General features: G+C 27.8%; 1 protein-coding gene across 14 annotated transcripts in view; it reads right to left on the bottom strand.

The window, feature by feature from the left end:
* LOC119604301 (peripheral plasma membrane protein CASK) overlaps window positions 1-20153 on the bottom strand; it is a 172931-nt gene that overhangs the window by 106135 nt on the left and 46643 nt on the right. The window contains exon 1 of one of the 14 annotated variants that reach the window (XM_037956856.1): window positions 5139-5366. The exons of the other annotated variants lie outside the window; for them this stretch is intronic. Coding sequence (XP_037812784.1) covers window positions 5139-5261 — 123 coding nt within the window. The 5' untranslated portion in view covers window positions 5262-5366. Of the gene's footprint in view, window positions 1-5138; window positions 5367-20153 lie in introns of those variants that run through there. 14 annotated transcript variants of the gene reach the window in all.

Raw genomic sequence — 20153 nt, 5'->3', positions numbered from 1 at the left:
ATAATAAAAAGGTCCTTTTTTGAGTTTTTTATAATTTTTTCATATTTCTTCAAAAGGAATGATATAAAATTTTGGTATTATAAGAAAGGTCCTTGAGAGATGCTATCAATGACATATCAAACATTTTTGTGTAACAGCATTTACATTTTAGCACAGATGAATTTAATATAATTCGTTGAAATTAATGCATAATAGTCCTCAATAAAATTTATCGAAACAGTTTTTTCAGTTTGTCAAAATTCAATCTAGATCGAATTTTATTTGAATTTATCGAAGCCTATGTACGCTACCAAAACATTACAAAATAATGTAAACATCAACATACAAACCGTTATCAACAAAGAAGTAGATTTTTAGGATAAAGTGTGTTAATATTTTAGTCAAACTGAAAAAATTGATTTATAATAGAATGAAATTATAAAGTGTTATATACCAATGTAAAACTAATAAAATTGAACTTTTACTGATATATGTACATATAAGTACGTTAGATAAATATATGTAACTAGCACAATACCGGGGAAAAAATAGGGTTAAAAATTATTAAATAAAATACAAAATATATCGAATTTCGAAAAACTGAAAACACCGAAACGGTGAAATAATATGAGGTAATAATTTCAATTCATAACATTAAATATTTATATGTAAAAAATTTTAAATTCTAAAAAATTTCCGAAAAGTTATAACATTTGTAATAAATTAGGAGTCGTATACAAAATTATGTTGTCATTAAAATCGTCTCTCAAAGACCATTCATTTGCATATGGTTTATTTGCCAGCAATATGAAAAACCAAAAAACCTTAAAAAATAACCTTTTTATCCTTTGATCCAGCTCACCAAATATTGACGTCAAGACAAAAATTTTGGGAATCGGTATCTCAGAATGAAGAAATACCATTTTCGATGGGAACATCAGCAACTTTAATTTTGGGGCCACTCTAATGTACATACATATAAATATTTGGCAAACATACATATGCATAAGCCGATTATTTAAACCTTCTATGCAAAATAAAAAAATATTTTATGTGGCGGAATTTTTTCGATTTGTTGAAAAGTTCTATTATGGAAAAATTTTAAAATTTATTAATATTTTTTATGCATTTTACAGAATTTAAATATGCTTAAAATATATTATTAATTAGAATTAAATTGCTCAAAAAATCGATTTTGACGAAATTTACACTAAGGTTAGTACTATTGGATAGTAGGTCATACACAAATTTTCAGCTCTATCGGTCAAGAACTGCCGGACTTAGAGGTCTAGGTTGGACATTTTGGTCATACAGGGTTTTATTCTTTTCAGCTATTGGTCCTAGCAAAAATTGTCCAAAGGAGTTCAGATAGGTATTTCTTTATTTCCAAAAAAAAAAAAAAAAAATTTAATTTAAAAATTTTTTTTTTTTAATTTTTTTTCAATTTTTTTTTGCTTTCATTTGAGATATTGATCATTAAATTCTACGATATAGTTTGGCAGAAAATTTTTTTGTTTCTATTTTTTGTTGCCGGCACTGTATGTAGGTATACTCTAAACTAGGACGAATTAGATAAACAAGACCCACATTTTATTTGACACAAGGAAAGAAGAGTATTTCAACATTTGTTTAATGTAATTTTATGCTGGCCAACTCATCAACACAGATGTTGAACAAAATTCTGATTTGTTTATTTTGCAGATGGATAACTAATAACGATAATGTACATATAAACTAAAAAAATAAATACATACATCAGCCGATAACCTAAGTCGCTAGTGCTTTAACTTTAAGATTAATTTTTAATTGTAATAATGTCTAAATAAATAAATAATACGTATGTATATTAGACCGACTCACTCTGTATGGAAAGCAAAAACGTGTTTTGTTATCCAAAAAATTTACCTTGCTTTGTTTTATGATGATTCCTAAAATATTTCAAGTCTAACGATGACTGTTCGTGAGCTGGATCACATTAAAAAATATATTTTGGAATATTTTTTTTAAAATTTTAGTTTTGTTTTGAAACAAAATATTCAATATTGGGTATCGTTTGAAAGGGGTTTTAACGGACAACACTAAACCCATAATATTTTGGGTAACATCATATTACATAACAGCGAATATTTTGACATTATCGAAACTCATTTTAGGCTTTACAAATATTAAATAATGTTAAAGAAAATTCCATAAAATCTCGAACATGCAAAACTTGACAAAAATGCTGTTAAAATGGTGAAATTACAATGAACTATGTTTTTATATAGTGATACAATTTAAATCTAAGTTCATTTTATTTGTTCCATAAAATATGGAATGCTTTTATTTTTTTGATCTCCACCAGTTTTACATCAACTGCCTTATCAAAGGTTTATAAAACAAATTTTCATACAAAATTTGTTCTATAGACCTTTGATAAATGTTTATGAATAAGGCCTTAAGTTATTAATAAAAATTGCAAATGAAGCCAATTATGATGAAATTAGTAGAACATCCATTATGAGTCTTTTAGCAAAATGTGTTTAGATAAAAATGTCGAGCTTTAATAGTTAAAAAAAATTATCTTACGTTTTACTACTTTTGTAACTGTTATGCGCCCATATTAATTAGGGCACATCAACGAGATAGACCTCAAACAATGCAGAATAGCGATATCTAACAACAATGGTCTCAATTTTTAAATAATATTAAACGGCACCCAGTCCCAAAAACTTTTAAAAATTAAAAATTCAAGAAATTTCGACACGTAAAGTTATGAAACGCGGAAAAGTTGATAAAGGATTGATCTCCTAATTGTAGATACTAAGTACAATAACATACAATACTCAGAAATCTAAAACCAAAACAGTTATAATAATGGAGAAAAGTTAGCTTGTGACAGACATACGATTTTTCAACATTATTAAACTTTAATGAACGATTACGGATCGAAATAAAGAGTTCTAATCTAAAACTTTTGCACCACGGTCTGAAATCTTGAGAATTCAATTGTGTAAAAATGTTGTTCCAGAGTTCATTACTACATAAGTTTTAAGGAATTAAATTAAATTCCAAAGAAATTAAAAGTTTTTGATAATTTCATGTCATGTTACCCAACTCAAAAAATCGATTTTGACACAAATTTTCAGCTCTATTGGTCAAGAACTGCCGGACTTAGAGGGGGTCAAAGGTGGACATTTTGGTCATACAGGGTTTTATTCAAATGAGTGTAACTTTTCACCTATTAGTCCTAGCAAAAATTGTCGAAAGAAGTTCAGATAGCTATTTCTTAATTTTTTCAAAAACTTTTTTTAAATTTTTAAAAACATTTTTTTTTAAATGGACTTTTTGTATCTGGCCTACTATCCCATAGTGCAAATTTCCAAATCGGAAGACTTCGATTTTTAAAGTTGAGACACTTGACACGAAATTCCCCATATATAAATTTCATTTAATATTATATTTTGTACGTAACTTGAATTGGATCTAAAATTAATAATTAAATTTCATTTAATATTTTACTTTGTACGTAAAGGGCCCTTCAGACGATCACACTTTACGTACGACAAGTCTAATGAAAAAGTAGAATGAAATTCCATCCGTATGACAAAAAAAAGAATAAAAGACCTATGATTTATATTTTTTGTGTTTACACGATTGGTATAAAACAATAACAAAGTAAGATGGAAGCAGCTGTTTCACTCCGAATGAAGTTGCGCCTCTTTATGATATATTACCCATCGTACGTCAAAGTTATCGCAGTTTTTTTAAATTGTCAAAAATATATTTCTCAATATACAAAAATTTAAGAAATTGATAATACCAAAAATCGTTTAGGGTTTTGAAGATAATGGAATTAAAAGTGCAAATTTCATAATAAAATGAACATATTTTATTAGAAATGCGAACTTATTAATATATACTTAAATTAAGCTAGTAACATGAATTTTATATACATATATGGGCACTGTTGCAAGATTTAACGATTTGTCGTATCGTCCTTTTGACTATTTTCAGTGTCAAAAATGGCTTGTTGACAATTTGATGATTTTAACTGAAAACCGCTAGTAACTATACATTTTTCAGATGACCACTTTTACTTTTATTAGTTTCCGGTTAAAAATATTAAACAAAAATCTAACAAATTTATTACACAGTGATACAATTTAAATTTTTTTATTGGACTTGAATGAGACCATTTAGACAGGTCATGTAAAGTGAAGGATAATAAAATTTATTGTATATTTTTACTGAGTAATTTTCGTCAATGAAAGAAATCAAATCTATTTTTTGTCATTTACAAAATGCATCCTTCATATCTTGAAAATTTCTATTGCACATTAGTTAAATGAATATATGTTGAAACTTATTATACTTAAAATGTGTTTCAATGACTTTATTAGTTACGCCGCTAGAAAAAATTATATTATTACTCTAATATGAACAATAGAGTTCGACCGAACTCAAAATTTCGTTCGGTACCGAACACCGAACCCGAACTTCGGTAAATTTGAAAGTTCGGCCGAACCCGAACTTTGTTCGGTTTTCAAAGTTCGGTGAACACGAACTTTTTTCTTAAATGAAAAACGCATTTATAACTGGTGTTAAATTTTAGCCTAATCGAATAATAAGAACCCTTGGTGGAAATCGATTGAAAAGTGTAAAATTGTGTAAATAATACTAATCTACAATGAAATCCTCTTTTAAAACAATATGTTATAGAATTCTGAATCTACGCCTGTGTTAGATTTTTGCTTATCACGTCAAAATTCTTGGTAATTTACTATTTAGCTTAACCTTATAGGACCTATTTTGTAAAAAAAATTTATAGTATTGAACTTACAACATTTGAAAGTATAAGACTACAATTTTTTAAGACCATCTCCATCTCTATGTTGTAAGCGTTTAAGGTTCAAAAACTTGGAAAAAATTATTTATTTATTTATTTTTCTTTTTTTTTTTTGTTATAAAATTTGGACGCTAATTGTGAAGCTCTTTCTTCGGTAATACCTTTAAATAAAGTGAAAATAAAATAAATAGAACAGTGTTGTATTTGTAATACAGCATTGTTAAACATGTAAAAACTTCGGTAATACCCTTAAATAAAGTGAAAATAAAATAAATAAAACAGAGTTGTATTTGTAATACAGCATTGTTAAACATGTAAAAACTTTACTCACCTTTACGTGTAAATTATTGTAGTATCGTAGAATGTAGGACGGTAATTTTTTAGCAGTTTCTAAACCAATCCATTGAATAAAATATGGTTCTATAGAGAAATCCAAATCTTCGCAGACATCCATTCACATACAAACATAGACAGACAACAAAACAGTGAATCATTCATCAATCCAATGCAATAATTGAAAATATCACGCAGAAGCCATTCTTATAAGTATAATAATTACTTTTTGTTTCTTATTTCAAAATACTCATTTATATGTATACCCTTCACCATAGTGTTTAAAAAACGGTCAATATGTATTTTATTTAGAGTCTGAGCACAGGGTATACAGAGGCGTCACGAGCAAAAAACTATTTCCCTCTCTTTCGCACAAAACGATTTCAATTATTTTTTAGGTATATTTTATATACCTCTTCTCACCAAACAATTTCAAAATCAAACAGAAGCTTATTTTAGACTTTTTTAAATGTCAAAAGTGACACCTCTCTATACTTTGTGGTCTGGGGTTCGGAAATTCTCGGATAAATTTTGTCGGACGAATATGTAATTACTTTTAAAATTTTTCACCGTTTTTTGTGTTATTTACAAGTTTTTTCATCGTTGGCCTGTGTAATTTTTATTATTTTTTGTTAATACAATATGAACTAAATATATTTTTTTTTGTTAATAGCCTTGTACCGCAGGAAAATTAGGCAAAACAATTAGTTATGCTAAGGAGAAGTTATTATCTTATTTTTATAGTTATAAATTAAGTTTTACATAAATACCCGGCAAATTGAAAATTCCCGAAAAATACAAGTTGTAAAGTTCCAGTTGAAGAACAAAAAATACTATAAAGTTTAGTCATATAAACATTCATTCTATCAGGATATATTATATATTATTTTATGTTTCAATGTTCAATAATTCAGAAAATAAAAATAAAATACAAGTAAAAATTTATAGTCGGGCATGGCCGACCATATGATACCCTACATCAGTGATTATGTTACAAATTTTGATTATTTTTTTATAATAAAGTATTTAATAAATTTTTACCTAATTCAGGAATATTTTAACAATTTGTTGACAAAAAGGGATTTTCTAAAAGAGGGGGCAGGTGTAAATATGGCCCAATCCTTATAAATTTTGGTAGAGGGATTTACGTCTACATTAGTGACCATCAAGTCATTTTCTGGAGGGGACTTTGTATGGGGGATAAGGTCAAATGACTTATCATTAAGACTTATATAAAACTAAGTTTTGCCGATTTTTGAAGTTATACAAGAACATTTAACACCCCTTTTTCGGGGGTACAGTTGTATGGGGGATATACTCAGAAAGTGATTCTGAGCCGACTGGTATACTTTAAGGTGGGTGTAGAGCCAATATTTTTGGGTGTTACAAACATCAGCACAAACGCATAATATCCTACCACTATACATGTAGGTGTAGGGTAAAAGGGGGAAAAAGTATCAGAAACTCCTCTTTTAAAAATTTTGATTCATTCAGAGAGCTGTTTTGCGTTTCGATAGTCAATATTATATACATACTATTCAAAAAGTACCAAAAAAAACTCTCCTATAGATTTTCATTCCATCAGGTTATGTCGGATTTTATGTTTCTAAGTTCAATAATTCAGAAAATAAACAAGTGAAAGTGTTATATCCGGCTGTACCGAATCTCATATACCCATCATCAAACCGTATGCCGTAAAAGGGTGATATTTGGAATATTGCTTAAGTCAATTATGAACCGAGCTCTTTTGAACTAACAAAATATTAATTTTTAAAAACAAAATATTTTTTGTTAAATTTTTAAATCGTGAGCGTAGAATTAATTTTCTGAAATTTTCTATATACGTCAATTATAAATAACGTGACCAGACGGTATTTGAATAAAAGCGGGATCCGAGTGGATAGTTGCCAGATGATTTTATAAATTAATTTTTCAAAATCGTCAAAACTATTTTCCATAGCTAATAAACATATTTGGTGGTATTTCTACTGAATTTTTTGTTCATAATTTTAATTTTATATAAATTAACAATTTTTATACCCTTCACCTTTGTGAGAAGGGTATATTATATATAAGTTTTTCATTCCGTTTGTAATTTCCAAAATATAATTTTCCGACCCTATAAAGTATATATTTTCTGAATCCTTATAGATAGCGGAGTCGATTAAGCCATGTCCGTCTGTCTGTCGGGATTCAAATCTTCAATAATTCTATCAGACATGCTAAATCCGTCCATAAACAACGGAGATATAAGCAAAAACCCGAGATAAAAAATTTCATAAAAATACATTTTTTTTCATGCTTTGATAAATAAGAACAACAACAACAGTGCTTATTCGTTGCGTTGTGTATATTGTTTTTGTTTCTTGGTGTATTCAGTTTCGTATGTTTGGATGTCTGTTGGTTTCATTGCATTGTGTATTTTGTTTTTGTTTTTTTTTTTTTTTTGTGTATTTCGATTGTTGGTTTTACTGTCTTGTGTATTTTGTTTTATTATTTCGTTTAGCTTTGTTGTTGTTTATTTTGTTTTGCTATTGCTATAATAATGATATAGTCGGGAAAATGAAATAAATTAAAATTTTATAAAATTGATATTTTTTAAATACATATGGTGAATGGTATATAAAATTCGGCACAGACGAATATAGCACCCTTACTTGTTATATTTTTGATGGTCATTTAATCTAATTTAAACTTAAAAAAATAATTTTTAAAATATCGCGAAAAATTCAGCTTGAATATTCGTTTAATAAAAAAAAATATTTTATATTATAGGTATAGAAAATAGCAAATTTTGATACCTAGGTATATGATATTTTTGAATTTTTATGTGTCATTCGAATGCATTTTTTAAACACTCGTTTTATAAAAATATAGAAGTTTATTAGAGTAGGGCGACAGTGCTATAATTTAAAAGGCTTTTCGAAGCATATCAGGATATGTAAAAATAACGAAAATTGATGACGCAGATAATACAGCATAAAGTAATATATTAATTTGGCGGCAATCAAGATAAAGTTTTTTTTATGCATACAGAAATTATATTGTGATGTATTGCGGACATCGAACCATATTTTACCAACCCCAATATAAAAGGTCCTTTTCAGAAAATGACTAACGATCATAATTGACTTAACAGTAGCAATATTTCAACGAAATTCAAAATAAACAACTTTTATAAGAACCAATATCTATCTTCCAAATTTGATTTTAACGCTCATAACTGTCTTAATAATAGCTGTATTATGACGAAATTCAACACAAACAAGAACAAAAATCTCTTTACCAAATTTGGTGACTATCGACTCATAATTGATCCTTCCACCATATAAGATCACCACTAGAAAATTACCCTATCGCTCTTAAGTGACCTAATAATAGCAGTAAGCGACGAAATTTGACACAAACAAGTTTTATAAGAACAAAATTTCTCGACCAAATTTTAAGACGATCCGAACATAATTGACCAATCCCCTTTTATGAGGTCTACTTCGGAAAATTACTCTAACAAGTATTATAGGAAGAAAAATCTCTCTCCAAAATGATCATGATTTTAATGATCAGTTCATTGTTGACCATACCCGCATACCCACAAATTCTTCTTCAGAAAATGACTTTAACGCTCATAACAGGCTTAATAATACCAGCATAGTTGTGAAATTCGTCATAAACAAATTTATAGAAACAAAAGTATCTGTACCAAATTCTGTAAGGATGGGTCCATAATACGCTTTCTGGTCCCCTACTTATAGCCAAACATTTTATGTCGAAAATATATAAATCTTTTATAGATCACTGTAAAACGTTTCTAAAACATGGAATATTTAAATATTGAGGTTTTCAAGTTTTTAGTATTTAACTGTATCCAAACTCTCCACATTATTAATTAATTAATTATGATACTTTCAATTTCCAAAAAATATGTTTTAATTCGAAAAACATGAAAATTTCGGAATGTATGATCATGATTTACATCTTATCTTCGTAGGAGCGCTCATGATGCCCCATTCGTTTATAGTGAACTTTTCAATTAAACATTTAAAGAATTAAACATTTTCTTACAATACTACCTTATACATGGAACAAATTCAGTGGGAGAGATAGGTTTATATGGCTTTAAAAACTTTGGATCAAAACTTGTTGTTTAAAGTTTCACAAAGGACTCTAAACTTTCAATTGTTAGTTGGCTTTTTACCTAACTCTATCAACTGGCTTTTAAACTTTGACAATTTTCCACAACCAAAGCCTTACTTTTTAAATTGACCAACTGCATTTCTAGAGATCCAGTACCAATTCCAAATGGCACAAGGGTAAATAAAAGCAAGGAAATTACTGAAAACTAATTGTTTTGTTTTCGTTCTTTCTCGCCCAAAAAGAATTTGCTTTATTTTGCTTACGTACAGAACGATTAAACAAAGATGAAAAGTTGTGTATATTGTAGAAACGTTTGCGAATTGTTTTGTTAATTTTAACAAACACTGCTCGTTAATCAATTCCGAAATATTTTAAAATATATACATAAATGTTTTTTTATAAAATAAGAAAGTGTTTATGAAACTAAAGAGCCACAGCTCCACATCCAAAGAGCCGCCTTTGGCTCGCGAGCCGTAGTTTGCCGACCCCTGCCCTACTCTAATAAACATTTATATCTTTGCACAACAAGTTTTTACAAAATGGACTCGAATAACCCATTAAAATTCAATATTTGTGGTCAAAAATTTATAAGAATATTCCTTGCAAAATTGTTCTGCAGATAAAGTTTTTATAAGCTTATGTTAAAAAGCGCAACTTTCAATGACTGATAACATAAAAGTTTGACCTGCAACGCCGAACGGTTTGGGGTTTTAATTCTCTAACCTAGTACTATAATAGTGTGTTTAAAAAATGAAAGAGTTTGACATCAAATTGCAATGAAAGGTGCGAAAAATCGAAAAATTTAAAAACTCTGTTGACAAGAAAATTATTTAAAATTCACCGTTATATTTTTATGACTTTATAATTCGGTACATTTACTCTCTCTCATGTGTGATAGCTTTATTACATATTGCGTTCAGACTATCCTATACGTTCTCTTCTTCTATCGACTTTATTGTTGATTTTTATAAATATTAAAAGAATATAATTTTAATTGCACTATTTTTCAAGAAATAAATAAATCTAATTTTATACATTTCAATCGATTTCCAGCACGACTTCCCGTTATCCGATTTCACTAAAATTTTAACACATTAAATTTTAGGCACTAATAATAAGACCCATCTGAGCAAAATCGATATTTTTTGGACACCTCTAATGTATATACATTTGAACAACTATACATTCTTAGATTTGTATAGTTGGTGCGATGCGTATTATTTGCTAACAAATATGGCGTTCTTTTATTTCCAATTAGATTGTGAAAGGGTGCGGCGTACAATGACCACATTTATTTATTTATTTTTATACAAAAAATTCCTATAGTCAATGCACTTTTACGACGTGAAGGGATAGCTGGAATCCATTGAATGATTCAGATGTTTAAAAAACCTCTTCTGAACGGGAAAATATGAATTAAATTAGGAGAAATATCGAGAGACCACTTTACACGTGACTTAACTTTAACAAATAAAATTGTTTTGTTATTTATTTGTTATTTAGAATACGCTCTTGATGTCACTTATACACAACACTACATACATACATACATACATACATACATACATACATACATACATACATACATACATACATACATACATACATACATACATACATACATACATACATACATACATACATATGTATGTATAACTTAACGAATATACGGAATCATAGAGAACCGAACGGATACAGCCAACAGACAATTTATAGTGCGACATAAAACAATTTTCTTCTCTCAAAAAACTTAAGGCGCAAAATACCGCGGCGATTTTTTAACGATGTGAGCTATGTAAGTGTTGGCAGTTGACTTGTTGTTGTTAAAATATAAATCATATGAAATACATTAGATCAAGGGACAGTAGCCTAGAAAACCAAAAGCATGTAAAATCCAAAGTGGGCCTAAAAGACACCTTTTATCCCACACTCACACTTGCAAATACTGCATGTATGCATCATTAAAATGAGAGAGTATTAACGATTTATTCAGCAGCACCTTTTATATTACAATCCACTTATTTGTCATGCTTTCTTCTTTTTAATTTTTGGTTCTGCTTCCTCTGTCTTCTTTATACGTAGGGTCATTTCATTTTTTTCTTATTTCTTTAGGTTTTTTGTTTTTGTAATTTATCAGCTTTGCAATCATCAGCTGCACTAACTATTCGAACAAATACATATGCAGGGACACAGAATCAAGATTTGTTACTCCATTTGTAATTTTAAATTTACACTGCCTAACTAAATTATTGGCACAGTAAGCACATTCAACTTCACGATTGATTTAATGACATTATTGCACAGATTTTTAATAAAGAGACATTATTACTAGACAGAGTGATAAGTTCTCCGCAAAATTCACTATGTTGCATTACAAAATATTTGTTATTAAACAAAGGATATTCAAAAAAGTACAAAACTTTCCTTAACAAAATTATTGGCACACTTACCAACTTTCTTAAAAATGTCTAGTCCTAAAGTTATTTTGGTAAATTCTTATTATTTCTACTTCCTAAAATGAACAGTTATTATGTGTCAAAGTTAAATGAATAATGTCTGAATACAAAGAGAATCTGAAGAATACCAGAGTAAAATGATTCTTTATTTGCATAACGAAGGCATAGATATTTAATAAATGTTAGATTGAACTAGATATGATAAATAGATTTAATTCGGAGAGTCATTTTGCGTTTCAAGGAAGCATTTATCTTCAACCGTTTAGGCTATGCGATGTTGAATCAGTCAGTAACGTTAGAATTTTATATATACAGTGTCGGACAATACTAAAGCACGAACTTTTACTTGTTAGAAAAATGTTTAGTAAAATTAAAAAAATGGTTTTATTGTAATAAAAATTATTAATTTAAGGCTGGTACTCTGTTTGAAGTCGTAACCAAAAAATAAATTAAAAAGAAAAATTATTTTTGTAAATTTTTTTTGTAAAAAAACTTTTTATGAATGAAAATTGCATCTAAATTAAGAAATATCACGTAATATATAATGGATATTAGACGGCATATGGTCTCCAATAACTAAAGACCTGTAAAAAAACTTTTATTTAAAATTTCACGTGAACTAACTAGAGTCCATATTATTTCATACAAATGAAAAAAATGTTGCTGAAATGTTGATAGAAACATTTCACATATTTATTAAAATAACCCACAATTATTTTCTTTTAATCACAAAAAATAATAAATGGACTGCGAAGATGAATGATCAAAAATTACTTTAAATATAGTGCACATTTACTTTATTTTACGTTAATTTGCTCTTAAAATGTCTTAAAGAGAAATTATTTACTTATTTAATTATAATTTTTATTATTAGTTTTTTAAAATTTCCTAAAATGTAATATATTCAAAGTTACGTGCTGCAATTTTAGGCTAATTTATGTAATATGCTCAACAACAATTTATTTTAATTTTTAACAACATAATGTTTCATTGATTTTATAATTTCTAGACTATATTCTTCCTAATCTATAGCATTTTTCTAACAAGTAAAAGTTCGTGCTTTAGTTTAGTCCGACACCGTATATGTAGATTTGCTGAAATAAGTTATAAAACAAAATGGATTCGCAATTAAATACAAAAATTTCAGTATCAAATAGTTTTTAATGAAGAGTGACAATAATTTTGCTCAACCTAATTGGACCTTTTTTTCCTTATTTTTTAAATAAATAGTAATATAATGCAAGAAAGTGAATTTGTGGGAAACTAGTATCTAATAAAACAAACAAAACTTTAATGTGCTTGCTGTGCCAAAAATTTAGTTCGTTAGCGTATATTGCTTCAACGAAAAATTTTGTTGATATAATCAAATCATTCGATTAATTGCAACCAGTGTACGAAAAAATACGGTACCTTATTCGTACGGTAATTTAAATGAGCACATACCAGCACTTCGTGCTCGGATTATGGATTTTTTTAATGTTCGCTATGCTTTCCGTACATGTTTGCAGAGTTTAGCGAATGTTTTTTTTTTTTTGCTTAAAAGTTGCATAAAAGTTGTTTTTAAGTTTTATTGTTCTGTGAGAATATTTAATCTTTTTCACAAAAATTGTTATTATTAATATTTTTTGTCTGAAAACTCGCAAAAAATATATATAAATTTGTATTGTTTTATTAATAGATTTTTTAATAAATTTTAAAATAAGCAAAAAAAAAAAATAAAACTCAAAAAATAATAATTATTTTCTGAACACAAAATAAAAATCCAAAAAAAAAAACTGTTATTCAGTGCAAAAAATAAAAATAATCATTTAAAAGTAATCTTTTTATAAAATTTATAATCTTACAGTCCCCGCATTTGCTTAAAAAATTTTTAAAAGAGAGTTTTTGAAATTATTTATGGCTGTACGCCTAAATACGGTTTACGTTATCTTATGAAGAACATTTACATACATAAGTATATACTATATTTAATGTAATCATTTAAGTGTAAACGATCTGCGGAATGACTTTAACAATTCTGTATAGATTCCTGTGTTATATTTATATCTTATTGGAACGATAATTTCATACATATTCTAATTATTTGCTGTTAAATTAAATACTAAAGTTTTTTGTAAAAATCATTTTCCTCTTTAGTGCCGTGGCTCCACCAGTTAACGTAGCATTTTTATAAAATATATATAAATCAATATTCCGTTCTTCTGTTAAATTACAGAAATGAATAATTAGGGCAGCATACAGTCAAGAGGAGTAAAAGATCAAAATGGGAAAAAATTGCTGGGTGATACGACTTTTTTATTGAGATTTTCAGAATAAGCACACCAAATAATACTGGGATAAGTGAAAATTATTTTAAAAGCTTTTTCATCGTTGGCATGTGTTATTTTTTCCAGCTATTTTTCTCTAAATATAATTTTTCCCTACACTTTGGACTTTTCTCGTTTTTAATGTTAACGTATCATTGATCATTTTTGATGAAAAATAGAAAAAGTGTTTTCGAAGGATATCGCAGAATATTATCCTTCTTAGCATGTTTTGATATCAAATTCTAAAAAATAACTTATTTTTCTTTGGAAATAACCATTTACTGTAGCTGTGAACTCAAAGTTACGCTCTAAAATTTAGAGTCTAAATCAAGAAAAATTAAAAAAATTTTGGGACACCGGTGTCTCGTATACGTGAAAGAGTTAACACATGAAAGCGCAAAGTATATTCTAATTTAAAGAAAGCAAGGACCGTAAATAACAGTTATAAAGAACATTGAAAATCACAACTGCCATATACCAATATATTCGTATTAAAGTGCATCTTTCAGAATCTATGGTGATCTTAAACAAGTAAGAGCTCTATATTCGGCCTTGCCGAATTTTATTGCAACAAATCAAAAAATATCAGTTGTAAATCGAAAAAGTACCAGAAAGTCCGCTTTTATAGATTTTCGTTCAATCAGGGTGCGGCGTGTTAGAGCCCTGCATGAGTGACTTTAATAATAAATTAAAATATTTGATTTTTTTCAAATACTGTGTTTGACCAAAGAATATTTATTATAAAAATATGCATCATGACGTGCGGGTTATTATGATTTACATGAATTCTTTATGTACTACGACCCGCTATTGAAATGTTATCTTGTATGAGACGCACATTCTATGTATTAAATATTCTTTGGTTTGACTCACTCATTGTTTTATGAATTAGGGTTGTCATTCGAATAAAAAAATTGTTTTTCTTCGAAAGAATAAAAAATTTTCAATTTAGAATAAAGAATAATTCGAAAAATTTTTGTCGATTAATCGAATATTAAATGTTTAAATGTTTTTTACGAATATTTTATTATACATAGCATTAAAATTATGTTAATATTTTGTAAAACAAATCTAAATATAAAGATATGTTATAATTAAAACAAAAATTTTACTACTTTTTGCAATTTATAAAAATTTTAGTTTTGCAATGTTAAAAATAAAATGGTTCTAGTTTTAAGTGATTCTCTTCATTTTTTTAATTGTTTGCAATAAGTGAAACATAAACATTAATTAATTTGATTCTTTAATTATCTGTCTTTTCACAAGAAAGACAACAATTTCTAAATATATTGAACCTTGTTTTCTGGGCAAGAAGATACCGGTGATAGACAGAGTGTATGTATACCTTCACCGAAAATTAAAATGGATAGACCACCTAGAAGATTGGATCAAAAAGGGACATCGGTGCTGGGCGATATGTAGGAGAACTATAGGCATTAAATGAGTCTTAGTCCTACTATGACTTATTGGTTTTATAAAAGTGTAATTAGACTAATTCTAGCTTATGCTTAATAATCTGGTTGACTTCTTTGGACAAAAAGTGTAAAAAAAAACTACAACAGGGAATTCAGCGAGCATGTTGCTTGGGTACCAGAGAGCCATAAGAACAACATCAAGCAAGGCTCTAGAACGTTGCTAGATATTGAGGCGGCACATACAATCGAACGGGTCATAACTTTAGGTGAACTGGCCAAAAGTGGTTATAGGACATGTCATCAATGTATACTGGACACATTGGAAGGCTATTAACAATCATCGGACGTGCCTGATACTAGACACAGGAATCTTTGAAACACTGAGCCCAGATAGAATGTCTTGGTCAAGCGGAACATTTCTCACGAACACTGATTGGGATTTTCTTATGAATTACGGCAAGGAAACTGAGTTTCAGAACATTGAAAGATAATACATTCAGTGGACACTATGTTATTTTTCTTTTTACCAACAAACAGGCCCGATAGTGGCCTGTTTCTAATACATTAATAAATAGTACGATTTTCTTATATAAAACAGTATGTAAAAACGTCTGCAAAACAGGTTAGTTAAACATCGTATATAAGCAAATATCAAAGTTTTTAATTCCTTTAAAATTGAACTAAATTGTTAATAACTTTGGTAAGAATAAAATTTCAATTGAATTTTTTGCAGGATTATATACACAAGACTTCTAGCCAAAAAATTGCAAAATTGTGAAACTCTAGGTCTTCATTTCTAAACGGTTTTTTAAGTTTACAAAATTTAAAAAAACGTGTGTCTGGGGCGCATCAAAATTGTAAAATAATTGTAGGTTTTGTGGGCCAAATAAAATGTACCTAGCATCAAAAAGCATCACCCTATATATATTTAATTCCTTCAAACTATAATTTTTTAATTGCATTCCCTTATAAATCAAGCTCGTAGAATTTAGATATTAACTGTTTTTTTCTTAAATTTTTCTAATTCGCGATTTTTCAAAACTACTAACAACAAGTTAAAAAAAATACTGAAATGAAATTTCTTACTGTGTATTTTTAAAATTTTTGAAAATGAATTTGAATTATTTTTACAAATATGTTCAATTTTTTTAAATATAACATATATAAATACTATTTTTAAGAATGAGAATGTTTGTGTGATTCAAGTCAAGTGGTATACAGTGAGAGAATCGAGTGAAAGCAAACAAAATAAGTTCGACAAATTAACAAATTTGTCGACTATTACTTCGAATTTTCGAACTTAATTAAATAAAATATTCGAAGATGATATGATATCGTCATCAACTCTACTTAAATGTCAAATTTTTGCCAATTTGGTCCACGGGAACTGGTTTTATCAGCTTTAATTTTTTTTTCGAACATGAGTTCGAATTTTCGAATTTTTTTTAGTTTTTTGGACCCAAAGAATAATTTAATTTTCTAAGTTAATTTCGAATATTCGAACATAATATTATGTTGTCATCAATTGTACTCAAGACTACCAAATTTCAGCAAATTCAGGCAACGGGAACTAGTTTAACAGCCTTCAAAATTTTCACCTCTTATTCAAGAAAAAGTTTGAATCGATTCATTCGATCCAAACAATATATTTTGTATTGTTTTTACATAAAAAAATTGTTTTTTTACTCGATTTGAATGTAGTTTATTTATCGATTTATCGGCATTTTGCCGATATTTTACCTTAAAAATAGCAAAATGCCGATTTTGCGATTTTTGCTTCTAAAATTACGATTTTTTTACCCATTCTAATAATTATATATACATTAATTATGATTGCAATTCTAACGAATTTATTATTAAAACTAAACTTCACAAAAGCAAAAATCTCATGGAGCTTTTAAAAATTGGGAAAGAAAATTCAAATGACACACAGAAAAAAATATGCACAATTTTTTTCTTAACAATCGTTTGGTTAAATTTAATTTCGATTTTTATTTGGGTTTATAACGAATTTGTTTGATGTTCATACAGAAGGAAAATATTTTCTAACAAACACTTTATTGAAATAAATTTAATTTTCAGTAAATATTTTTACTGATTCAATAAATGTTTTTATTTGAGTTTCATTTTTAAATCAGCATATGGAATACAACAATAAAACCAGTTTTGGAATGTTCTAAAATGAATTGATATAATTCTTATTTGGTTTATAACATTTAATGTATAATTGTTTCAGTTTTCACAGTACAAAATAATAGTTTCTAGAATTAGAAACGTTTACTTAAAAATGTTGTAAGTATATATGTAATTTTTTTTACAAATTTTAGTTTTAAATTTTTTAGTAAAATTTTTGTTAAAATTTAGTATATATTTTTAACAAAATTTTTATAGATTCAATAAAAAAATGTTGCTTTTATTATTGCCAAAATACAATAAATAATTTAACTGTTTCAGATAACATATTTGCTTGAATTTCAGTACAAATTCTAATAACTTGTGTTATTGTTTCAGTAAAATAATTGTTTGGAAATGTTGCGAATATTTATTAATGTTTTTCGTAAATAGTATATTATTTTAATAAGAAAAATCCTGAATTTACGAATTTGAGTACTTGATTTTACGAATTTCGTGATAGGTCCTATTTTAGTAAAAAAAAATACTTGGCTTTATGAATTTTTTGTTTGATTTTGAATTTCATTTTCATATTTTTATTTTTTTAATTTAATTTTTTTTTTTTTTTTTTCAAAATGGGCCTTTTTTGCTTAAGTAATCACATAGCTTTTAAAGGTAATGGTCTAAGCTTTCTTTTGAGCAAAATAAAGGCAACATTTTTGGTAAGTGAAAATTAAGTGCCAAATATTGAACAAAATTGTATTCTTGAGTTCAAAAATATTTTTTTTGATAGATATCTCTCTCGCATACCACTATGGGACTATAAAGCCCTTCAAGGAAATTTTATATGCTTTTTTCAAGTATGAAACAAAAGATACCCTACACCAGTTATGAATATTAAATGTGATTTATTGTTCATAATAAAGCATTTATCTTCCATATTACCTTGTTCCGATACATTTAAGCAATTTACGGGGGTTTCTGTTGTATGGATGAAAAACTAATTTTCTGAAAGATGCTTTATATGGGGGGCTAGGGGCAAATATGGACCAAACCCGATAAAGTTTAGTGAATGTATTTATATTTATATAATATTTATTTGTGCTTTCTGAAGAGACTTTGTATGGGAGCTAGGCTCAAATGAGGCCCGATCTTTATGAAATTTGGCGAGGTCATCAAGACTTGTATAAAACTTAGTAGTGCCGCTTTTAATCGATATACAGGTATATTTAACATAATTATGAGCTCAGAAGCCCTTTTCGGGGGTTTCTGTTGTATGGGGGCTAGGTGAAATAATAAAAAGATTTTAACCATTTTCAATAGGCTTCGTCCTTGTGCCAAAAAAGCGTGTGTGCCAAATTTCATCCAATTATCTGGAAAATTGCGACCTGTACCTTGCGCACAAGGTTTACATGGACAGCCAGCCAGCCAGACGGACGGACGGACATAGATTAATCGACTCAGAAAACGATTCTAAGCCATTCCCCACTATAATTAAAAAAAAAAAATTTTTGAAAACAATGATGAAATAGCTATCTGAACTCCTTTGGACAATTTTTGTTACACCCATTTAAATAAATCCCTGGTCCTACAGCGATTTTTTCAAATGAGTGTAACTTTTCACCTAGCAAAAATTGTCCAAAGGAGTTTAGATAGATATTTCTTCACTGTTTACAATTTTTTTTAAATTTTTGTTAAAAATATTTTTTTTCAGAATGGGTCTTTGCTTAAAAGAAAGCTTATACAATTTCCTTTTTTCAATATATTGCACTTAATTTTCCCCTTTTTTTAATGAACGTTGTTGTTTTTTCTTTTTTTTTTTTTTTTTTTGCTCAAAAGAAAGCTTAGACCATTTCCTTTAAGAGCTTTGTGGTTTCTTAGTGCGATACGAGTGTTAACTCAAAAAGCGAAAAGTGGATACAATTTCAAATCAGTAAAACAGACCTGTTCCGAATAAAAATTCCCTGAGTTATGCATGTGATATGTTTCTTTGCTTCAAAATAGCGGTTTTTTAATAGAAGATTTTTAAAATTTAAGTGCAGATTTTTTGGGGGGACATTGCCGATATTTCTACAAGTTTATCTGGCAGCCCTGCTCACAATGTTTGAGTATAACAAAACTTTGTAAATACTATGCTAAACAAACAATAAGTTGAGTGCAAAGCAATGATTCACTCACTCATCGTGGGTAGCAATAGAGTTACTCAAATCAAACATACACTCCCGCTCATTCAAATAATTTTTTTGCAAAAACTATTGGAGTAACTTGTTAAATTAAAATTTTATATAGTATAAAATTATGTCTGGTACCTATACAAAAATTGCGCAATACTTAATAGCTGATTTTTAATTTTTTTTTAAACATAATTAAAATAATTATATTTATTTTAATTTTATTTTTCATAAAATAGTTTTTAGAAGAGTTTGTTTGCTGTGAAAAATCATAACAAATATTGTCAATCTAGAATTTTTAAACAATTTAGTGTTTTTTTAAAGATATTACATGTTTTGTTAACTTTAAATATCAATTTAATTATAAGAAAAATCATATTTTCAATTGTTTGTTTTTTTTTTCTAGTTTTGTTACGAAT

This window comes from Lucilia sericata, unplaced genomic scaffold, assembly GCF_015586225.1.
Source record: "Lucilia sericata isolate MDLA Ls3-8-SP2 unplaced genomic scaffold, ASM1558622v1 Contig000381F_arrow, whole genome shotgun sequence".
In the NCBI taxonomy this organism is placed as follows: domain Eukaryota; kingdom Metazoa; phylum Arthropoda; class Insecta; order Diptera; family Calliphoridae; genus Lucilia; species Lucilia sericata.
This window is presented reverse-complemented; position numbering and strand designations above follow the sequence as displayed.